At 37.8% G+C, this 22,499-nt stretch overlaps 5 protein-coding genes across 13 annotated transcripts; 4 read left to right on the top strand and 1 right to left on the bottom strand.

Annotated features, from left to right (window-relative positions):
• Positions 1-478: 478 nt before the first annotated feature.
• LOC111593848 (G protein pathway suppressor 2) lies at positions 479-2,711 on the bottom strand. Its single transcript, XM_023306894.2, has 5 exons — positions 2,246-2,711; positions 1,857-2,188; positions 1,675-1,798; positions 852-1,354; positions 479-789 (listed from the first exon to the last, which is right to left on the bottom strand). Exons 1-5 carry the CDS (start codon positions 2,370-2,372, stop codon positions 610-612), a joined length of 1,266 nt encoding a protein of 421 aa, XP_023162662.1. The 5' UTR covers positions 2,373-2,711; the 3' UTR covers positions 479-609.
• A 152-nt stretch (positions 2,712-2,863) lies between these two features.
• Positions 2,864-12,884, top strand: LOC111593878 (rap1 GTPase-GDP dissociation stimulator 1). The gene is made up of 4 exons (XM_023306943.2): positions 2,864-3,184; positions 10,434-11,342; positions 11,402-11,788; positions 11,854-12,884. Exons 1-4 carry the CDS (start codon positions 3,178-3,180, stop codon positions 12,459-12,461), a joined length of 1,911 nt encoding a protein of 636 aa, XP_023162711.2. The 5' UTR covers positions 2,864-3,177; the 3' UTR covers positions 12,462-12,884.
• On the top strand, positions 5,389-6,875 carry LOC111593879 (dnaJ homolog subfamily B member 12). Its single transcript, XM_023306944.2, has 3 exons — positions 5,389-6,343; positions 6,406-6,572; positions 6,637-6,875. Exons 1-3 carry the CDS (start codon positions 5,559-5,561, stop codon positions 6,798-6,800), a joined length of 1,116 nt encoding a protein of 371 aa, XP_023162712.2. The 5' UTR covers positions 5,389-5,558; the 3' UTR covers positions 6,801-6,875.
• Positions 12,885-13,800: 916 nt separating the features above from the next.
• LOC111593864 (E3 SUMO-protein ligase PIAS1) lies at positions 13,801-20,910 on the top strand. Of its 9 annotated transcripts, XM_023306922.2 has the most exons (9): positions 13,884-14,175; positions 14,916-15,620; positions 16,071-16,311; positions 16,373-16,607; positions 16,670-16,836; positions 16,958-17,043; positions 17,107-17,263; positions 17,787-17,856; positions 17,927-18,079. In XM_023306922.2, exons 1-9 carry the CDS (start codon positions 14,071-14,073, stop codon positions 17,943-17,945), a joined length of 1,785 nt encoding a protein of 594 aa, XP_023162690.1. In that variant the 5' UTR covers positions 13,884-14,070; the 3' UTR covers positions 17,946-18,079. The 9 variants fall into 9 exon arrangements, with proteins under 9 accessions (XP_023162686.1, XP_023162690.1, XP_023162685.1 ...); XM_023306918.2 differs by lacking the exons at positions 13,884-14,175; positions 17,787-17,856; positions 17,927-18,079 and adding exons at positions 13,801-13,821; positions 18,456-18,853; XM_023306917.2 differs by lacking the exons at positions 17,787-17,856; positions 17,927-18,079 and adding an exon at positions 18,456-18,853.
• A 193-nt stretch (positions 20,911-21,103) lies between these two features.
• On the top strand, positions 21,104-22,497 carry LOC111593830 (glutathione S-transferase 1). The gene is made up of 4 exons (XM_023306867.2): positions 21,104-21,287; positions 21,347-21,395; positions 21,883-21,944; positions 21,994-22,497. Exons 1-4 carry the CDS (start codon positions 21,190-21,192, stop codon positions 22,463-22,465), a joined length of 681 nt encoding a protein of 226 aa, XP_023162635.2. The 5' UTR covers positions 21,104-21,189; the 3' UTR covers positions 22,466-22,497.
• The last annotated feature ends 2 nt before the right edge of the window (positions 22,498-22,499 follow it).

Raw genomic sequence — 22,499 nt, 5'->3', positions numbered from 1 at the left:
CTTTTCAGGCATAAATAATAAATTATTTCCGCTAACATTCGACAGCTGGACAAACAAGTTGAGAGAGTAAACAAGACACGGCCATGCATGATTATGTACAGTAATCTCTTTATAGAGACGTTCATTGAGCAAATGTATACAATTTCTATATGAATTTTTACAGTAAATTGGCTTCTTAATCAATTCAATGTTATTGAAATGTATTTTGTTTGTAATTATAGATTTGTTGTAGAGCATACATACTGTAGTATGCTTATTCATATATTCGCAAATATAGAAAGTACAGTGATCACTTGATTTGAATGTTTCTTAAATATCTCTTCACTTTTCACACCTCAAAACCTGTTCGCATAACTGGTTTCTTAAATAAAAACCAGACGACATAGCTCACGTATATGTAGGCCTTTCATATGCATGTTTTACAGTACGCAGTAAATGAAAGTAAAGCGATTAACGAATTTAACAAGATTAATTGGAAAATAGGGACGCCATAGTTGTGTGCTTTATTCTGTGCGGCTGCAAAGCAGCTTAGTCGAAAACATTTTAAATCATTTCCAGTTAAAATCGTAAAATTATGAGTGAGCTTAGCAGATTTACATAAATACGGAATCAATATAAGCGTCCCGTGTACTGTATCTGTTGACCATGTGGTGACTGTCCGGCACTTGCGCCCGATCCCGGCTGACCGGGCAGCATGGACAGCTGCTGCCTAGCCAATTGTTGATCATAAGCACTGGCACCTCGACCAGGCGCGTAGCCCTGCGTAATGCTGCCTGTGGTCTTGGCATTCTGAAAAAATGTGAACAAAAATTAAGTATGGCTTAGATTTTGTAATATTCAACAGATCTCACCTGTGCTGCACTGCTACTAATTTGCAATACATTCGGATGCAATGATAGCTCACCGAGCAGTGGCTTATAGATAACGCCCTCGGACAATAAATGCGGTGGGGGCGGCACATGACCTTGTGACGGACCATCGTGCTTCACTTCAATGTGATAGCGATCCGGAATCTTCTCCATGGTCACCTGCGGCTTATTGGACGTTTGCACGGATAGACTACTAGCTCCTGCTTGTACCTGCACCAGGTCTGACTGCGAAATGGGCGGTTGATCCAAATTGATGTGAAGCACATGCATCGGCTGGGCTTTAGGTGATGGTGACTGTGAGCCTGGAGCTTTGCTGACCGTTGCACTGGGTCCGGGTTGGAGCTCAACATGATATGCAGACCGCAGTGGCACGCCATAGTTGTATATGGACTGAAGACGAGCGTCTGCCTGATGCTGTGTGGTTGTTGGGGCCGTCGAGGTCTGATAGAATAAAGTACCAGTACTCGGATACTGTCCCGTGGACTCTGCAAGATAAATACAGAAAAAGAAAGTGAAAAATTGAGCTAAAATATTCTAAAAGCTCAACTTAGAGGGTTTTAGATGAACTACTTAAAGAGTAACGATTAATGTTCTTACTGTTCCATGACATTTTAGCATAGTCCGCGGCACGACGGTAGTCATCGTGTTCTGCGAAACGAATTATAAACAAATAACGAAATGAAAACGTAAATAAGTGTGTCTGTGTGGGTTAGATATTGCTACTCAAAAGCATGACAATAGCTGATCTACATATATAAATTAGTAAAGTAGTGACAAGGCCTTTGTTTAGAAGGGTCTTCCTTACTCTGTGGCTGTTGTGTTGAATAGTTAGCGGGATTCTTGTAGTACGCCTGATGCTGTTGGCTGGATGGCGAGGGACTGCGGCCTCGTTTCACAGTCGTTGACTGGCTACCAGGGGGAGGCGGTTGCTAAAAAAAAATTGAAATGATTATGTAATGTTTGTAAATGTATAAAAAGGTGACTGACCTTCTGCAGCAGCGGCAGCTGATGATGCAAGCGACCAGGTGGTAGAAATACCTGAGCTGTGGCAGCATTGACTGCTGCTGCCTGCTGCATTGCCTGCACTTGCTGCAGTGCAAATAACTCATTCTCTTTCGCCTGCTTTTTCCGCGTTTCGTCATCGTTTAGAACTTTCTTCAGTTGTACGACGAGCTGATGCTTTTTCTGATGCAAATCGGCAAGTTGCTCGTCCAGTCGATTAATTTGTCCACGTGTATCTTCTAGCGATAAATTATTCTCGCGCTCGCGTGCCTCATGCTCCCGTCGCAGGCGCAGCTCCTCACACTGCCTTTCGTACTCTGCATTATTATATAAAATGTATTTATTTTACATTCGAAATATTACATTTGACTTACCCTCTTGTCTACGCTGTCTATCGGCTAGTATGAAGCCTTTAAGTGACCCTCGCAGTTTTTCTGCTCGCTCGGCAGCTGCCGCTTGTGCGGCCGCATTGTTATTGTTAACCGCAGACGCTGGCGGCATCTTTGTGCTATGCTTACTTATTTTGCCAATTTTATAAGCTTTTATGTGACAGTCACGCAATGCGTAAATTGTGTTAAACCAAGCCTTAATATTGGCTGAAACGCCTCAGCAGTTGGTTAAACCGAAACTGATTTATTTGATGTCCAAATAGCACGGTGTTGTCACGTCTACGCGTTTACTTCTTTTAAGTTAAGTTTATAGACATTTAGCAGAAAGGATAGATAAATTATGAGCCTTAACTTGCTTAATAATATATCGTAAGTCATACGCCTTATTATTCTTCAACTCTGTTGAACTTAGTAAAAAATAAACAATTTGTTGTGTGCAGAGCACGCGGGCTGGCAACTCTGCTGGTGGCACGATATAGTTATCTCTCTTACTCTAAGGTTGACAACAGCTGGTTGCATACTGGTCATACTGGCGACTATCGATAACGAACCAATTTATCGATACCCTCAACGCTGGCAACCTAGCTCAGTTGCAGTCGAGTTTTCTTTGCGCCTTGTTGTCATTCCGTAAAAAATTTTTGCAAAACAACAAAAAGTGCTTAATAATATATAAATAAGTGATATAAAAAAGTGCAAACCTAGTTATTGCTGGAGTAACTTGTGCGGGCAGATATACAAAAATACAAATGCTGTGAAATGTGTTCAGTTCTTTGATGAACCCAATTTCATTTTGTGTCTACCAATAAGAGAGTTTTACAGTGTCGAAATAAACAAAAGGAAAAAAGTCTAAGAAAAAGGCGGCTAAACTAAGAAGAAGCAGCGGCATTAAGCAACTACGCAGAAACAACAACACCAACATGGCCAGTGAGTAATGAAAACAATTAGAAATAGAAATAAAATTATGCTTGAGTTTTATGCGCACAGCAGCAACTAAAATCATTTCAGCTGTACGTTAAATGCACTTAGCATAAACAAATGCAGCTCATGCGTGTCAATATGAGTCTGTATATATATAAGTATATTTATGTGTGTGCATATGTGTGTGTGGCATTCTCTACATTTTATGTGCTTCTTTAAATATTTTACGAACTGCTGCTGAATGCAGAACAGATACGAGGTGTATAGACCAGGTGCCTCAAGTGTCTGTCTGTCTGTCTGCCGGCTAGAAATGCTGCTGCTGTGTTAAGTGGATAAATGGAAGGGGTAAGCAGAGTTTCTGCTGCCTTTTCTCCGAGGAGTCATGTGTGAAAAATCAATATTTACGCGTTTTACCGCTTGTTGTTTAATTTTGCAGTGGAATGTGCACGCTTAAATGCCTAAGCCAAATCTGGTCACACTCACTGATCGCCTTAAAATTTGCATTTTGGTCTTATATGAAAGATAACTAGAATTTAATTGATGTTTTTCGATCGAGACTAAAATAAAGATCGAATAAATTTAAATATGCTTATATATGGCCTAGATTTTCAAGAACAAGAATCCAATGCCTTAATAAATTGGATTTGAAAGCGAACTTTATATTAGACACAAAGTAGCGTTTGTGAGAGTTTGTGATCGTCTGTGCGTGCTCAACTCTTCTATGCAATCCAATCAGAATATCATTCCATTTAACTAGCAACCACCTTTCAGCAGTTACAACAACTCACCCATCCTATCGAGGGACACCCATTAATAAATGAATATGCCCCTGTGCGACGGGCACATGAGGTGCCAGCTTTACCGGCATTACCAACAACATGCAACCCCCCTGGGGCATAACAACAACAGACACACACTCACACTCACTCACAGGCTCACACAAGTTATACGTGCCAACGCAAATTTGAGTACAACCCCCCAGTTGACTAACTGCTGCTGTTACTGCATCTGGGGCTCCCCCTTAAACTCACTTTAGATTTTAATTGGACCTTTGTGTCTCGCAGTAACCGGCAACCCAGCGTAGCGCCTGTGCTCACTGATAAGGCATATCGGTTGTTGAAAAAAACACCCTGTGCTCAAGTTTTGCATCTGCCTTTTCCCATGTTCCTATTCCTTTTTTCTTTATTGTTATTGTTATTATTTTTGGGCTTTTCATTCGTCTCACGCAGCTTAGGGCCAGATTAGCTATGGAGATTTTTTTCCTAGTTTTGGGGCTGCTTTTGTAACTGTTTCGACTTGTGATTTTTCTTTCTCTACTTCCTCTGCTTTCTTTACTGCTAATAAGATTTTGGTCTGCGCTTAATGGCCCTGACAACTTGATAGAATAGAAGAGGGTGTGGTACGCTTGCAATGTTCACTATTTTAATTAAGTTCCCTCCCCTCCTTCAAATTGGCATAGAAATTAATTTCAATTAACTTGAGTTTTGAGTTACTGACGAAGAACAAACCGAGCCGAAGGCCAACGCTAAAAGTTTGAAGCACACTTTTGGGATTGCAAACGCTGTCAGCTGTCATTTAGTTTGGCAATTCGCAATCAGCCAGCTTTTGTTATATTTAGGCCAAATTTTCGTAAAGAGCTCAAATTCCAAATGTTAAGGGTCAACTTAAACAGCTTTAAGCTATACTGATTATTGTGTATATTTGATTTGTTTAATTCACAGCAAATTCGTTTCGTTTATCGATTTACTTATTTAGTTATAATGTGTATATTATAAATATTAGTATGTTAAGTTTTGGGTTTTCTTTTGACAAATCTAAAGGTTGCTTTTGTGATTGATTTTAGTTTCTTCTCTAAACTAATTATGCTAAATGCAATTTATTCTAATACTTAGAATACTTTTTATTTTTAAGTCTTAATATTAATATTTCTTTATACAAATATATAAAATATAAGTAATCGATGTTATTCGTCTCGAATGTGTATATACACTGTCAGCCTTCGCAATTGCTTCCTTTTGTCTATTAAACATATTTGCACAAAACCAATATACTCATTTTACCCATGTTCGATAGGTACTGGGTTAAAAGATGGAATTTTGAGCAGAAAATATTTATGAAATACATTATAAAATCCACAATAACGGTCGGAGAATGTGTGGATTATAGTTACAAGAAGCTTGTCTTGTCGTGTTTAAACAAAACATTTTATAATTGTCTCGTGCTATGTGTCAAAAAAATAAAAACGAACCAAAAATTGGAATGGATAACTTACACACAGAACCTTGTGAATCGAAGTTGTGCTTTAATTCATTGCAGCCATATACAAAATTGATTGTTTTTAACTTAGCTAAACTGCAATAAATACAAGAGCATAGCAGATATGTATATCAAACCAAAATTTTTGATTACACAAGCTACCGGAAAACGTAGAGAATATGCAGCTGAAGCCGAGGATGAACCGAATGAAGTAGACCTGCACTGGCTGAATGGAGCTGTAGCTGAGATAATCCTGGGCAATTATTCTAAGGCCATGGAGGTGATCAATCAAGGCATGATATACAGTAAGGATAGTCATGAAGACATTACAGCTTTGCTGGAACTAAAGAATATTGTGGCACGTCTGCGACTCAAATGCGAAACGCCAGAACAGCTAATTGGTCCCACTCACAAATCTGCTGCGCTTCCCAATAGATTCAGTGTGTATATGCTCGATCTGGTGCAAAAGGTTTTGCGCTGTCGAAATCATTACGAGGTGCTGCGCATTTCCCATCACGCTACCTACTCGGAGGTGAAGCGTGCCTACAAACGTCTCGCATTGCGCCTGCATCCTGACAAGAATCATGCTCCAGGCGCGGGGATAGCATTTCGACGCATTAACGAGGCAGCGGACACATTGACCGACAGTCAGCGACGCATTGAGTATAATTTGCTGACAGTTGTGGGTGATTGTGGCATGAACAAGAGCTCTTATAATGTAAACCAGGTCCACGACCAAGGACAGGCGCAGTCACGCAAATATCAGCCTGCAAATCAGCGTGTGCCTCAACGTCAAAGCCTATATCAGACCGAACAGCTTGTCATTGGACTAGTCGCAGCTTTGGTTTTTATTATAATTACTCTACACTACTTGGCCTCAGCGCCCAATTACAGCTTTTCTCCCACCAGGTAAGTCTATAGAAAGTATTCCCGTACCGATCATAGCTAATATATGTTCTGATCCTTTGCAGCAGCCACAGCGTTCGCATGACCAGTCGGCTTAGCCGTGTGCCCTTCTTTATAAGTCCCAAATTGGCCGAAAGCCAAACGCCAAAGCAGTTGCAACTCTTAGAGCAAGAGGTCGATGACGTCTACGTTACTGGGCTGAAACACAATTGCAAACAGGAACGCAAGCTACGTGAGTTGCCGAACCATTTATCTATTTATATTAGATTTCATTCAATGCATTATTGTTTTTGCAGGCACCAAGCTGCTGCAGCGAGCTCGACACATCAACAATCGCAATTTACATGAGCATGCATTGAAGATGCCTACACCTGCCTGCCACGCTCTCGTTCAGGTGGATCAGAAAAAATACAAGCTATTAGATCACAACAATGAAATTTCAAATGAATTCTTGAATTGAAGCAAAATTCGAAAAAGTAATACCACAAAAAGCATAGACATACAATCGGGAAATTGCAAAAACAAATTTTATGTATTTATTATTTTCATGTGGTATATATATCTATGGTAATATGCATATATAAATATATGTATATATATATATAAATATATATATATATATATAAATAATTATATATATATATATGTATATGTATATGTATATATATATATATATATCTATCTATAGTTTTTAAGATTGTATTGTATTAATAAAATATAAATTTTTAATATATTACGTAATATATATATATAAATTAGATAATTAATATAATATATATTTTGAATGTGTTTTAGCTTCATGTATATATCTTTGTTGTCTATATAGCTAGAAGCAAAATTCTTTTCAGTAATATTCGCCTATGTTAGGACAATATAACATTTTGGAGCTATTAAGCATAGGAGCCAAATTGTCAATATAATTTAGAAAAGTTAAGTATAGAAAACTCTTGTAGTATATTAAGTTTGATTACTATAATCTGTTTATCGTTTATCCTTTTAATTTCCTCGTATTTTTTATGTGTCGCTATTTGTCTCTTCGTTGCGTTGCCGTCCTTTGCGATTTCAATTATTCGAACTAGCTTATCAGGTTTGGAGCTAGATATTGTCGTTTCTATAAGTGTTAAATGACGAGTTGTTTGTTTATCATCTGCGATTCTGATGATTATATCTTTAAGTAAGCCTTAGGCTCTTTAAAGTGCTGTTGTCCTCTGCGATTCTCATTAACACAAGTATTTTATTTATATTACAAGTATTTTACGCACTGATATTTCTCACGTATGAGTATACACCTGTCTGTCATCTCATTATACCAACAATGTGTAACCTACTGAATAATTCATATAAAAGTTTGTTGTAAGGTCACAGCTGTGTGTTGATGGCATTAAATATTGAGCACAAACTGTTGTTGCCCTTAAGAACTGATGAGTTAGCTGAAAGAGAAATGAAATACAAGACAAATGAGAATCGATTATAATTTAATGATGCGGTTGCTATGATCGCCCATTTTATTGTCCTGTGTTACGTCTAACCCAGTTTTTTGTTCAGATTGGCACGAAAATGCAAAGTAAATAGGCACAGAAAAAAAAAGAAATGAAAATAAGAGATAGCTCCAAAGCAATTGCCCCACAATTGTTCCAGCCAAGGCAGAGAAGCTAACGAACTTGGAGGCGTGCTCTGAATAACTGAACAGTGAATAGTCGTGAATAGTGAATGCCAACGGGTACCAGTCACAGCTAAATCAAGGCACGCAAAAGGAACCAGACAGCAACAACAACTTTCAGTCACATGAAAGCAGTCAAGCGAAGTCAGAGTCGGGGGCAGGGCTTCCAGCCAGGCGGAAGTGCTGCCTGCTGCACCTGCTTGCATCACGTCTGTCACACGAAACGGTGGCAACTGTCCAAATGCAATTGCAATTGCAATTGCAATGCAACAATTTCTCTCAATGCTCCGCATTCAGTTTATTGGGCTGCATATAAAGGGTAACACATTTTTCTATGTGTGTGGCAAATGACGCCCTCCTTCCACTCCGCCCCAAAAACAACAGTCGCCACAATTTCTATACCACATGCTTGTGCAGCACTTGATATGCACTTTTTTTGTTTGGCAACCGAAATGGATCACCAGTCGGGTGTATTAAGTTCTCAAAATTCATTTAGCTGGTAGCAGGCGGGAACAATACAAACATTTATGAAATAGCTATATGTCTACGCTCCTAACACAACTGAAAAGCACGATAGGAAAGTTTAAGTATTCTGAAAACTCGAAAACTTAATAGACTTAGTAATTAAAAGCTTTGGCATCTTGTTTCATTTTTGCTGTTGTTTAGATAATTTAAATCTTCACATATTTGATGATTGATTGATGTCTTAGAAATTAGAATCAACCAATGTACATTGTATTGCATACCTGAGCCTTAATTTCTAATGTATATATTGGGTATCTACTTTTAACCAATTCTAAGTTAATTAAACGTTTTTAAATTTTCATCTATCAATTATATATCACATATATTCGGTTGCTTGTCTTTCATACCTGTTTGTTGCATTCACATTTAACATTTATTATTCAGCTATCAGTGCATGGTTTACAACTTTATCAGTAAGTGCAGGATATCTGCCTGGTATGCCTACCCACCACATCTATCCTGCATTCACATTGACTGTTTTATCCCACTGTTTATTCATTATTTATGCTCCACAAAGCTCGCTGAATGCCCTTTCTATGCGCTTTTGCGAAACGGAGGTTGTTGTCGCCCACTTTTATGTAGTTTGTTGTTGTTGCCGTTGGAACTTTTTCAACTTGACTACGGTTCGGTTCGCAGCATGACCCTTGCCCTTCGCTTAGCTTAGCTAGGATGGAAAAAAAGCTTATCAGAATAGCATTAGGCGGTGTTTTCAGCCATGTGTTTATTTGTTTTTTCTTCATTTTTTACTGTGTGCATTGCCCTAGCTTGGACCAAGGGATAATCACTTGTTGAGAGCAGCATGTGCTTTACTGCTCTCTCAGTGGGGACACTGCTGTTAATTCCTTGAAGGGGACTTACGTTCAGTCACGTCAATGTGTATGCTGAGGTTTATGAGGCGGAAAAAGCGGAGAAATGGAATTGAAAGCTACAGAGCAAACATTGGAGATGTGTACCAAAGGCATTTAAGGCAAGCGATGCATAAGAGCTTAATTTTCTGAATAAATTTCATCTTAAATTTACTTGAAATAAAGTAATTCGTGCTAAAAGACTCGAAATTAAGCATAAATTATTTTATTTTTAGATATGCCATAAACGAACTAGTAAAATTGGTAAATTACCAAATTAAGTGCATATTAAATAATAATATAAGTAATACAACTCATTATTACTGCGCTGCAAATCAAAATAATTTTTAGTTGCTACTCTTCTCTGTGATTCTCATAAAGTGCAAAAAGGCTTTGGGGTTTGCTTGCATAAAATTATTGTATTTTATTGTCCTCTGCGATTCTCGTGAGTTCAATTAAGGGCTACAGGTTTTTATTTGCCTTACTCTCATACATATATTTTTGCTATACTTTTTAAAATAATATGTTTACATAACAATATATTTAATGCTATAAGCAGAGCATTTCATATTCGTTATGCGTTTTATTCTTTGTTTTCTCCCTTTTTTGGCATTGTTTTTGTTGCCAGCTGTGCTCCTGGAGAATTTATGCAAATTGACTGTTTGTCTGTTGCCTAGAGCAATTCTCAAGCTCTCAATCCTTCTCTCTCTACTTCTCTGTCGCTCCCTCTCTCTCTCTCTGGAAAGAAAATGAGCATTTAATGGGCAACACGCTTTAAGCATTTCCGGCGGGCTGACAATTCGCAAATAAATGAATGGTATTACATTAGTTACTTTTCTGTCTCTTTTTTGTGGATAGGCTCTGCGGCCAATAACCGGAATTCTTAGCAATAAATTTGATAGGGCAAACAATAGAAAGGATATGCCGTAATTTGCCTTAATTGTGTCGCCCACACACACAGATACACACGCACAAATAAAAATAGATAAAAGACAGCTCGTAATATTTACTGCATATCTAGTTTAATTTAATGGAATGATTTCCTCTTTTCTGCCACTTTTAGCCGAAATAGACGAGCTCATTGAGCAGCTGAAGTCGACAAGCGTTAGCCTGGACAATACAACGACGACGCTGCTCTGCGAAATCTCATCCACAAAGGATCCCAAATTATTTGACAAACATGAGCTGGCCGAATGCTTCCTTCGTCTGACACAATGTGAGGATACGAATGTGCGCAAGGAGGCTGCGAAATGCATTGCCGAGATAACCAAATCGGAGGTGCAACGCAAAAAGTTCACCAAACGCGATATCATCGCCGCCTTCCTCGAGTGCCTGCGTCATGTCCCAGCAGCCGATGGCAGCATGGAACTGCCTATCCAAATATGCCGAGCACTGGGCAACATTTGCTATTTAAATGATGAGGCACGGGACCTTATACTGGAGCTGCAGGGCGATACGGTTCTGTTGCGTTTGTTGGACATCGCGGACATTAAAGACGCAGTCAATGCGCCACAGTTCATCAAAGTGAGGGGAGGCTTGCTGTCCAATTACTTGCTAGGCGGCGAGGGTCTCGCCAAGCGTGCCATGGAACTGGGCATTATGCAGCAGCTACAACGCATTGTCGACACAGGCGCCAGCAATGTGGAACAGCACGAGGATTTGCTGCTTAACACACTGCCTTTGCTCAGCATACTCACCGAAAATGTGGCCGATCTCAACTTTGACTCCCATTTGAATATCAAATTGTCTCGCATCTTAGCTGCTTCCACTAATCCTGATCTGGCCGAGATGTGCTTGGAGCTGTTGCATTATCAAGCGGAAAGCGATGAGGTTAAGCTGTTGCTCGCCAAGGATGGCCTGTGCGAGACAATCTATAATTTGCTTGAGAAATATAAGACGCTGGCCAGCACAAGTGAGGCACGCGCACTAATGAAGCTGGCATGCGAACTTATTGTGCTCATTCTAACGGGCGGTAAGTGGCAGTTACTCAATTAAGAAAAATTGCTTTACTTTATTGGTAATCCTTCGTAGATGAATCCATGCATTACTTGTACACGACGCCACTGCTTAAGAATATGGTCGATTGGCTGGACTCAACGGATATAGATTTGCTAACCACCGGTGTCTTGGCTCTTGGCAACTTTGCTCGCACTGATAGCCATTGCATTTACTTTGTAGAACAGCAAACGATGAACAAACTGCTCCAGGTACTTGCCAAAAATAATGGTGTCAAGGACGATGTGCGTCTGCAGCATGCGTTGCTTAGTGCTTTACGCAATCTGGTCATACCAAAGCCAAATAAAAATGCGGTCATTCAAGCGGGTCTGGTGCAGACCATATTGCCCATGCTGGAAATCCATCAGCCACCGGTGGTATTCAAGCTGCTCGGCACGTTGCGCATGACTGTAGATGGTCAGGGTAAGTCTTACCATGTTGATCAAGCTACAAACAACTCTCTATAACTCTGTTTTCATATTTCGCAGAAAAACTGGCATTGGAGCTGTTGAAAAACAAGACGCTGATTGAACAACTGGTGCATTGGAGCAAATCGTCGGATTATGCGGGCGTCACTGGTGAATCACTGCGTCTGATGGCCTGGTTGATTAAGCATGCGTATCTTACCAAAATTGCCTATGCGCTGCCACGTAAAGGCGATGCGCCCGCAGAACAGATTGCGGATAAGATACCCTTGGCGCAGGACTATGATCGCAGTAGTCTGAGTGAATTTCTTAGCAATGAGGGCACCGTGGAGGCTATGGTCAGCATGTTAACAGCACAGCATCTAGTCATGCAGAACGAGGCGCTGATTGCGCTCTGTATACTTTCTGTTGTATACTTGTCGCAGTCAGCCAAGGGAGCGGAACAGGCACAACGTTTACAGGACGAGCTTATCAAATGTAATGTGGGCGCCAAGCTAGCCGAGCTGATAACTAAGTCATCGGACAGCATGACCAAGGAGATTGTGGAGAATCTGGAGAACTGTATTAATCTGCTTAAGACAGCAGAGAAACTGGTCGCACATCTCGAGCAGCACAACATAAACGAGCTGCTCAAATCCATACCCATCCTAACGGAATACTGCACCTTGTAAGGATTAAAGAGCAGGCACACATTTGCATTTAAACGAGTAATTAACCCTCGCTGTCCAAGCACCGCCAGTTGCCTATAACAGCAAAACACTTACACACTCAAAAACAGATATTGAATTACAGCCAATTGATTTGTAGTTTCCACCTTAGAGCAACGATTCAGATCTTAGACTTGATTTTATAGTTAGTTTCACATAAAACTGAAACACAAAGCAGAAACAACCGAAAATAGTGAACAGAACAGAAGATGAAATGGGAAGTGTATTTTTTAGACGCAAGCGTATTTTTACTGCATTTACCATATTAAACATAAATTAATTAAATATATATACTATATATACACACATACATATATTTATATATACGTATGTATTAATTTAAGCATATAAAAGTTTTCTGTTACATGATTTTTAAGAGCACAATAACAACAAATCGTGGTGATATCGCTAAATATATTAAATAAATGTATTTTACGTATTGTACTTATAATTTGTAATTGAACATTTTACAAAAATAACAAGAAAAATGAAAAAGGAAACATTTGTTGGCACACACCAAAAAAAAAGGAAACAAATATTTTCAAGCACAATTTTGCATGCAATTTGTATTAAACATTTTAATTGTTGCACAACTAAAAAATATTATGATTATAAATTATTGTAAGACACCGAAGTTCTCTCACACAAACACAGTTAAATTAAAAATTTTTTTAAACAATTTTTTATATAATAATTCAGCAAAAAAATGTAACTTAATAACAATCAGTGAAGATAGCTTAAACTCGAATGATATATGCAAATTTTACAGAGTAGTGCTAGATTATATATATGTATATATATATATATATATATATATATATATATATATATTTCAAATTTTACCAATTATTGTACTCAATTTTGTGGTCACCAAACAACAACAAGCAGAACATTTCTTAAACCTAACACTTAAGTCAAATTTAAGCACAATTTAAGAAAAATATTTATATAAAACGTTGAAACACACAAATATTTATATATTCAAAAACACAATAATGTACATTTAAATAGTTCAAATACAATTTGAAATGCATGAGAAAATAAATGAGAGAGAAAACCAAAGAAAAATTCCAGTAACTATTGCGAACAGCACTTAAATAATTATTTAAAAACAATCTCAATTTTACGCGGACTACACGCCCTGAGTCTATATATCTATATAGCCACTTTTCATACCCTCAAAAATCTGGGCAAGCTGTGGCAAAAATTAATTTTTAAATCTAAATATGTATGTTTTTATGAGCTACATTAAAATATGAAATCCAAATTTAAATTATTTCCCGATTTACTTCGATTTCCAAACTCCATATTATCGGAGAAAAACGTAAGCATCCAAACCTCCCCCGTTACGTAAGCTTAACTAAGAATTTATTTGGTTATTTTTTCGCTTGTGTTAAACGGTCACACTGATCGTTAATAAAAGTCAGACGCTAACGCTACGGAAAGTTTTTGTCATTTGTTTTATTTTAACATGTTGAGAAAGAGTTTCTGTTCAAGTGCATTACAAGTTCCGATTGAACGCCAGTAAAATCGCATATTTTGTGCTAAATTATAGCATTAACAAACAATTGTAATGCGAAAGACCCGCTCGCAAACTCAGGCGGAAAATGCCGCTTCTACCACATCGCAGCAATCAGTGCCAACTGCAGTAAACACATTTGATGCGGCTAAATTCAAGGTAATTTTATCATACTATGTTTCATTTAGTGAACTTAATAATTTAAGAAACAGTGTATTTTCGTAATAAAAAACAATTGATAAGTAAAAACAATGTGACCGCAGGCAAGCCTCATTTTCAGCGCCCCCTAGTGCAACATACGCAAACGCTTGCTGCTAGAAAAAAAACGATTACTTTACAACACTATCATCCGCCATATTTCCTCCGACAAAACAAATTTGTGCGATTAAAAAGATAAATGCGGGGAATTAAAAATAACAAATTTGTTGTATATCAGTATATGTTTACATTAGTTACTAACCTATATATTAGTAATATAAAAGCGGTAATCGTGATTGACTGAATGATGGCTAAGCCTACAAACGTTATTTTCGCCCGTGCCGTTCAAGGTAATGTACAATTTGTGACATGCGATTTTTTGTGTCCACTGTGCGGTCGGTGTATCTCTTTTTTGCAAATGAATAAGCATCAGACAACCGGTGTTTAGGTATGATTTGATGATTTAATTGACATAAGCATACATTTTCAACATTTATATACAAATCCACATGGGATGTGTTTAATGTACAATTCGGTATAGGCTCTTACACACACAACACATACATAATTGCCATTAGCTGCATGACTGGGTATGTGTGTGTGTGTGTGCGGCGTTGTCGTCGGCGGCGTCGTCGTGCCTTTTCGACAGTTACTGTTATTTTTATCAGCCTTTCTACTCCCACTCTCTCTTTATTTTTTAGGAATGTGAGCAAATGGTGCAGATGCTACGCGTCGTAGAGCTGCAAAAGATCTTATCGTTTCTAAACATTTCCTTCGCTGGACGAAAAACCGATCTGCAAGGTCGCATCCTATCGTTCCTGCGCACTAACTTGGAGCTGCTCGCACCCAAGGTACAAGAAGTCTACGCTCAATCCGTGCAAGAACAAACACCCACGCTGCAGTACATAGATCCAACCAGAATGTACTCGCACATGCAGCTGCCTACTGTGCAGCCAAATAATGCGAGTCTCGTTGGAGGTGCACCCACACAGGTGCCGCAGGTGGGCACCGGCAATCCCACCCAGATGCAGGTCGGCGCTGGCGGTGCACCCGCCAATATGCTACCATTCCTGCACACGCACGGTATGAACAGCCAGATGCCCATACATCCTGATGTGCGTCTGAAAAAGCTTGCATTCTACGATGTCCTCGGTACACTGATCAAGCCATCAACCTTGGTGCCGCGCAATACACAGCGTGTGCAAGAGGTGCCTTTCTATTTTACACTGACGCCCCAGCAGGCCACAGAGATCGCTACAAATCGTGATGTACGCAATAGTTCAAAGGTGGAGCACGCTATACAGGTCCAGCTGCGATTCTGCCTCGTGGAAACCTCATGTGACCAGGAGGATTGTTTTCCACCAAACGTCAATGTCAAAGTGAACAACAAATTATGTCAGCTGCCTGTAAGTTCAAAAGCACATTGATGTGTTCCTTATTTTTATATACATCATAGATTGGCAGACTGACGGACTGATTGATGAACAGGACATACTGCAAAAACAGTAAAAACTGCTCTGATACGATCAATGGTTGTATGTCTTGTAGGGCATATTACCTATCCGATGGGCTTAATGATTAGTTTCAAAGAGCCAATAATCTGGGGTAAAAACTAAATTTGCTTGACGGATTCACTAACGGATTGATTGACCGACTGACTGATAATCAGAACACACAGCTTTTTAATAATGACTGTATTACACAAGAATAGTACGTTTTTGCCCCATTAGCTCGTTTTAAAATACAATAGAACGGAAACTCATTTTTAATATAATATGTTTTGGTTGGTCAAAAGCGTCCTCATGTCTTCTACACAATCACTTTAACTTTCTCTTAATTTCTCTAATGCGTTATAGAATGTCATTCCTACAAATCGCCCAAACGTGGAACCAAAACGTCCACCGCGGCCAGTGAATGTGACCTCAAATGTAAAATTGTCGCCGACAGTAACAAACACAATAATGGTACAATGGTGCCCGGACTACACGCGTAGCTACTGCCTGGCTGTCTATTTGGTAAAGAAACTGACGTCCGCACAGCTCTTGCATCGCATGAAGACTAAGGGCGTCAAGCCAGCGGATTACACACGTGCTCTAAGTAGGTGAAAAATAAAAATAGTTACCAATAATTTATTAATTATGATTTATTTATATTTTAGTTAAGGAGAAGCTTACAGAGGATGCGGACTGCGAGATAGCTACGACCATGTTAAAGGTATCGCTTAATTGCCCGCTGGGTAAAATGAAAATGTCGCTGCCGTGTCGCGCATCAACCTGTTCGCACTTGCAATGCTTCGACGCCAGCCTCTACCTGCAAATGAACGAGCGCAAGCCCACCTGGAATTGTCCAGTCTGCGATAGACCAGCCATCTATGACAATTTAGTAATTGATGGGTACGACCATACCATACAGAGAATTAATAATAATATACTAAAGGAACTTTCTATTCATATAGCTATTTTCAAGAGGTATTAGGTTCTTCGCTTCTAAAAAGTGACGATACCGAGATTCAGTTGCATCAAGATGGCTCGTGGAGCACACCGGGCTTACGTAGCGAGACTCAAATACTAGATACGCCATCAAAGTCAGTTTCTAAAGTCGAGGTCATATCGGATGATGTTGGTTAGTAAACAACTACATGCACTGCTAGCCATTGTATGTGCATATATATTACACATATATTTAAGAAATATAGATATTGCAGGTTTTAAGATTATAATTTAATATTGTTCCATTTGCGCAGAGCTGATTGACGACACTAAGCCGATGAAGTCTGATCTGTCTCCAATGCCCGAAGAGCAGCCGACGTCCACGTCAAACAGTGAAACCGTAAGTTAAACTAACTAACTGATAATATCCTACAACTTGTAACACTTATGTCTTGCATTGTAGGTGGATTTAACCTTAAGTGATTCGGATGATGATATGCCGCTCGCTAAGCGGCGACCGCCAGCTAAACAAGCGGCTGCCACGTCCACATCGAACGGAACGGGCGCCGTTCAACGTGCCTACGCTTCGTCGCAGCAACAGCAGCAGCCACAAAAAACTGGTACGTTGGATCCATTTTTGTAATAAGAAGCAAAGCAACAAGCAACTATCCATTTGTTGAATAACTATTTGTATAGCTGAAAAAAAAAAACAGATTTAGATAAATACCAATATCTATAAAAGCTAGGATAATATATAAACATAAGGCAATATTCATTTGCATACAAAAACAGACACATACTCACACACACACAGTCCTTAAAAGCCCCCGCTCTTTAACTCAAAATTTCCCATTGCTTTTTCACTTGCTTTCGAGTTTCCCTTTGTTAACGCACGATAATAACTTAAGTTAACTTTTTGTGTGGCTCTAAGCTTGAATTGCAGTTGGGTTTAGACAAGAGGAGGATTGTTTATTGTGTTGTCTATGAAACTTAGTAATTTAACTATACTTCTCTTGCGATCAGAATCTGCCAGGAGTATTCTGTTCTTACAGGCTACAGCATCTGTATTCCAGTTCAATTTTCATGTAATAGGCTTATATTAATTTCATATAACGGCGTTTTTGTAAATATATATTTTCTTAGATATTTATAGAAAGGCAAGTGGTGCGCCGATTTATGTGCGTGTTAATCTACTCCTAGGTCGTAAATTACGGTATGTTGGGTTAGCACAGTTATACAACATAGGATTTAAATTTATCTATGTGCATATATATTACTTGCAGCAAAGGTGTTAACAAGTAAAGGCCGTGCGGTCCTGACAAGGATTCACAACTACAATACCTAAACTAGAGTCTACACTCTACACAAAAATTCAATGTTTGCAAATATTTATTTAATCATTTTTCTACTGTAAATTGTACAAGAGCTTTCGTCGTGTTATTTTCAAAAATAATTGTTTCTTTTCATTTAATTTATGCAATGTGCATTGAAGTTGTATTTATTTATTTATTGTCAGCAATACACAATGTACTTCCTTCTGAAAATATAATTAAATAAGATTGGTTTTAGCTTATTCTTGATAAGTTTTACAGAAATGTGTTTTAGTTTCCGCCCCGAATCTATAGATATATATATATTTATATAGTTTTATAGTGCAATTCTCTCTCCTTCTCTCTGTCTGTTTCTGAACTGTCTCTTTTCTCTTACACACTTACCTCCTTTATATATATATGCTTATATATATGTATGTTCTATTCTCTCTTTCTTCTTTCTCTTCTCTGCATTATAATTCGACCATCGACTCCACGAAAGATTCCCCCGAGCAGCAAGCAATGCCATCGCCTGAAACGCTACAGCAGCAACAACAACAGCAACTGCTAGTTGGGGACCAACCGGCAGCTGCAATGCATGCGAGTCTATTGGAGTCTCTTGCCGCAGCAGTTGCGGATCAAAAGCATTTTCAACTCTTGGATCTGGCTGCAGTAGCAGCCGCTGCTGCTGCCTCAGCCTCCGCGCAGAATCCAAACGGAGCTCCGTAGGGACTCACTCACACACATGAATTGTAAACAATTTCACACACACTCTCACACACACACATACACGCCGACACAAATTTTGTGATTTTCCTTTGTTTTGATTTCGTTGGCTTTGCTTTAATTTGTTGCTCTCTTTCTTTTCCTTTGCTCGCATATCACCATACCCGGACGCACACACAGTTATATATATATATATATATATATATATATATATATATATATATGTATGTATGTATATATATATATATATATAGATATCTCATTATTCAGAGGCTATTTAACTAAACATTTTTCATGTACATTTTTTTTCATGCAATAAATGAAAAAAAATCATTTTCCTACATTTCTTAGCTTGCCGAATACTATTACCGAGTATTTTGAAATTTTGTTAGACTTTTATATTACAAAAAAATTGTTTCGATTATTTCTAGTAGTAATTTGAATGCTATAACTCACCTATATGAATAGGTTTAGCATGTCCTTTTTTGTCCTACTTCGTTTGCTTTTTCATTATTATCATATAGAATGCTTCTAAAGGCTGCTTCAAAATCAAATTTCAAATTCTATTCTTTATAAATAATTGCAACAAAAACTTTTTGTGTGTTGCAGGGCGCGGTTAAGAGTAGCTGTTGCAGTTGCAGTTTCAGTTGGTCTGTAGTTTGCCACACCCTTTTTCATCCAAGCTCTTTCCCATCTTCTAAAAAGGTGCAGCTGCTGCACATTTGTTTCTGTTTGTTCCTACATTATTCGCATACTTTATTTTATTTTTTACTTTAATTCTATTATTTAAATATTGAACTACGACGCTCTTCGTATTCAATTTGTTTCTGGCCTCTACACTTAAAATGAATTTAGTTAATTCTTTTAGTATATTTAAATTTTTATTTTGCCTTTAATATATCTGTGTTGTGCTTGGCTCGATTATTACACCCATCCAACACACACACGCACACACACATAGACACACACACATTTAGACACAGCTAATTATACTGCAACATATAATTAATTATATAATTTATTGGGTTGTTCGTAATATCTATTTTAGTTAAACACACACAGAAACAAAAGATCGAAACAAATAGACCTATGCATTAAACAATAGCGTAATACTAAACATAAATCAAATGTTAATATTTAAGTCATTTTACGATTATATATAATTCCTAATTCATATATAGAATTGCATAACGAAGTGGCAAGAGAATCGCATCGATTTTAAGTTCTATTTCGTTCATAATTTAAACTAAGTTAAGTTATGTTTTTAGTTTATATTTTTTCAATTGCATTCGTTTGCAAATTGAAACACACTATTTCATTTTATATTTTAATTTACGTATGTGTATGTATATTAGATATCATCGCTTTTTGATTTTTGAAAATGATTTAAGAAAAAGAAGTGATGCCAACAACAACTGGCAAATTAAATAGAATATAAATTTCACTCAATAATAAATAAAGCTAAATCTATCGCATAATTAAATCGCTTCATCTTTGTAATTATTTATTTAGGCACGCTGGATTACTATTTTAAGCCCGTTGAAAGCTGATTTATAGGACCATATATACCTAAGCATATATATATAAATATATATATACATGTACAAATTGATATATATATGTTTGTATATATGTCTGTGAATGACCAAATGAAAGTTAATCGAAATTTGACACCTTTTTTATAGCCTATAGAAACAAATGAAGTGAAAGACAAGCGCACTAAAGAATTTTGTTGAAAACAAAGAAAAAATCTTCGAATTGCATGTTGGGGGGAGGGAGAGGGAATATAAGTACATAATGTATAAGCCAATATAATCTGCAAATTAAAGCTAAATAATATTTTCAAACAACCATGTGTTTTATTTACTTCTAGTACTGATTATTTTAATTATTTAATATCGTCTCTATTTTTGTTCTTAAATATTAATTTCGCACTTTCACAATATGAGTGTCTTCTTTCTTGTTTTACATATTTTTTAATTGCTTTATATACGAAAACTGTTTTCTATTTTGCAGATGAGGATGAAGCCAAGCTGGAAAAGAAAGATACTTCAGTTATTGAACTTTTAGACTCGCCCTGAGATCGTATTAGCTAAAAACAAAAAAGGCGACAAAGCTCCAAAGAATTTTTCACGATCCACTTCAATGATACACCCACCCACAAACACACACATTCATAAATATTTTTGGGCCCAAAAACTTGACTTTCGCTAAGTAATTTAGTATTTGAATAATAAAAAGTAATAAATTTAGATACATACCCAAATGTATTGCAGTTCTGATGTTCAAATGAACAAACCGTTATTTTCCGTTACAAAAAAGTCGATTTAACAGCTGGCCTTCGGGCGCTGCCACTCATTTGGACTTTTTTATGCAACCGGTTGGCAGCGCAGCTGGGACTTATCCGATTTACAACACTAAAGAGAACATATGTTGTTTAGCATATCTGTTTGCTGTGTGCACATTGTTAGCTTTTGTTTTTTAACTAATTTGTGTACTTTAATTTGAATATGTCTGCAAAGCCTGTATTATATTACGCACTCTTCAGCCCTCCAGCCAGGGCATGCATTCTTACCGCTAAATTAATAGATTTAGATGTGGAGTTAAAGTTAGTGCAAGAACAACCAATTTCCGGTAGTTTTCATTTCACATTTCTATTTCCCACAGAGCCGTTGACTTTTCACAGAAGGAGCATTTGAGTGATGAGTTTCTAAAAGTACGTATTAAATATAAATATTTATGCGTAGCATGTTAGCTCACGCAGAATGACTTGGGACAATTAAAATGACCAATTGTTACTAGCAAAATGATAAATTGTGCAGCATACTCTTAGGCATATTTACTTAATGTAGCTGTAAAATGTTTTTTGCCAAACAATTATTTTTATAATCTAATATTTAATATACATATTCCTCTTAAATATGATTAAATAGTACGTCACAATCATTAAAAGATATATATTTACATAGTAGTCTGTCATTGATCCAAGACATATTTCGATGTATTTATAATAGTTAAAGCTCAATGGAAACGTGTTGTGAGCTGTTATCAATGTTAACATGCTGTTATTTTACACTTCAGAAATCTGTTAATTAGTAAAAGTCAGCTAACGTATACCATATTGCAGCCATTCCGATCTGCTTCGACTTTGATATAATTATTTTTAGATATTTCTAAAAATAACTATTAATGATTTGTTACAGCTCAATCCGCAGCATCAGATACCCGTTTTCGTGGACACTGATGGCGAGGTGTATGTGGACAGGTATGTACGCGTATTTTAAAACTCAAATAATTAATATTATTATTTTTAGCCATGCGATCATCTGTTTTATGGTTGCCAAATATGGCAAAAACGATCAGCTTTATGCCAAGGATCTAAAGCGCCGTGCGCACATAGATCATCGTCTGCACTACGAAAACGGCGTGCTCTTTCAGGTGATCAAGGATATTGTGGCACGTAACATATATGGCGGCGAGGCGGAGTACAATAAACGCAGTCTGGAGCTTTGCCAGAATGCATATGGCACATTGGAGCACTTCCTGGAGCAGGGCAGCTTTGTGGTGGGCAACGAACTAAGCGTAGCAGATATATCAATTCACACCACGCTGATTACGCTAGATCTACTGCTGCCTGTGGATCGGCAGCGTTATCCAAAAATCGGCGATTGGCTGCAGCGCATGCAACAGCTGCTGCCCAATTACGAGGATTTGAACCTAAAGGGAGCCCAGGCGCTGCAGCAACGCATAGAAGGCTGCATGGCCGATCACAAATCGAAATCTTGAATTAAATTCAATTGACAATAAATAAAACCATTCG

The sequence above is a fragment of the Drosophila hydei genome, unplaced genomic scaffold, assembly GCF_003285905.1.
Source record: "Drosophila hydei strain 15085-1641.00,03,60 unplaced genomic scaffold, DhydRS2 tig00008122-arrow-pilon, whole genome shotgun sequence".
Taxonomy (NCBI): Eukaryota; Metazoa; Arthropoda; class Insecta; order Diptera; family Drosophilidae; genus Drosophila; species Drosophila hydei.
Note: the sequence above shows the minus strand (reverse complement) of the source record. Positions and strands in the feature narration are given on the sequence as shown.

What these genes read in the sequence shown, in the direction of transcription:
- LOC111593848 (XM_023306894.2), bottom strand. Translation starts at nt 2,372, where the DNA reads ATGCCGCCAGCGTCTGCGGTTAACAATAACAATGCGGCCGCACAAGCG. An exon ending in AGCTGCCGCTGCTGCAGAAG is followed by an intron (nt 1,799 to 1,856) that starts GTCAGTCACCTT and finishes ATTTTTTTTTAG; the next exon opens with CAACCGCCTCCCCCTGGTAG. An exon ending in TTAGTAGCAGTGCAGCACAG is followed by an intron (nt 790 to 851) that starts GTGAGATCTGTT and finishes ACATTTTTTCAG; the next exon opens with AATGCCAAGACCACAGGCAG.
- LOC111593878 (XM_023306943.2), top strand. An exon ending in TGTGCTCATTCTAACGGGCG is followed by an intron (nt 11,343 to 11,401) that starts GTAAGTGGCAGT and finishes AATCCTTCGTAG; the next exon opens with ATGAATCCATGCATTACTTG. An exon ending in CATGACTGTAGATGGTCAGG is followed by an intron (nt 11,789 to 11,853) that starts GTAAGTCTTACC and finishes CATATTTCGCAG; the next exon opens with AAAAACTGGCATTGGAGCTG.
- LOC111593864 (XM_023306917.2), top strand. Translation starts at nt 14,071, where the DNA reads ATGCGAAAGACCCGCTCGCAAACTCAGGCGGAAAATGCCGCTTCTACC. An exon ending in GGATTACACACGTGCTCTAA is followed by an intron (nt 16,312 to 16,372) that starts GTAGGTGAAAAA and finishes TTTATATTTTAG; the next exon opens with TTAAGGAGAAGCTTACAGAG. An exon ending in GGTCATATCGGATGATGTTG is followed by an intron (nt 16,837 to 16,957) that starts GTTAGTAAACAA and finishes CCATTTGCGCAG; the next exon opens with AGCTGATTGACGACACTAAG.
- LOC111593830 (XM_023306867.2), top strand. Translation starts at nt 21,190, where the DNA reads ATGTCTGCAAAGCCTGTATTATATTACGCACTCTTCAGCCCTCCAGCC. An exon ending in GATTTAGATGTGGAGTTAAA is followed by an intron (nt 21,288 to 21,346) that starts GTTAGTGCAAGA and finishes TATTTCCCACAG; the next exon opens with AGCCGTTGACTTTTCACAGA. An exon ending in GGCGAGGTGTATGTGGACAG is followed by an intron (nt 21,945 to 21,993) that starts GTATGTACGCGT and finishes TATTATTTTTAG; the next exon opens with CCATGCGATCATCTGTTTTA.
- LOC111593879 (XM_023306944.2), top strand. Translation starts at nt 5,559, where the DNA reads ATGTATATCAAACCAAAATTTTTGATTACACAAGCTACCGGAAAACGT. An exon ending in TACAGCTTTTCTCCCACCAG is followed by an intron (nt 6,344 to 6,405) that starts GTAAGTCTATAG and finishes GATCCTTTGCAG; the next exon opens with CAGCCACAGCGTTCGCATGA. An exon ending in CAAACAGGAACGCAAGCTAC is followed by an intron (nt 6,573 to 6,636) that starts GTGAGTTGCCGA and finishes TTGTTTTTGCAG; the next exon opens with GCACCAAGCTGCTGCAGCGA.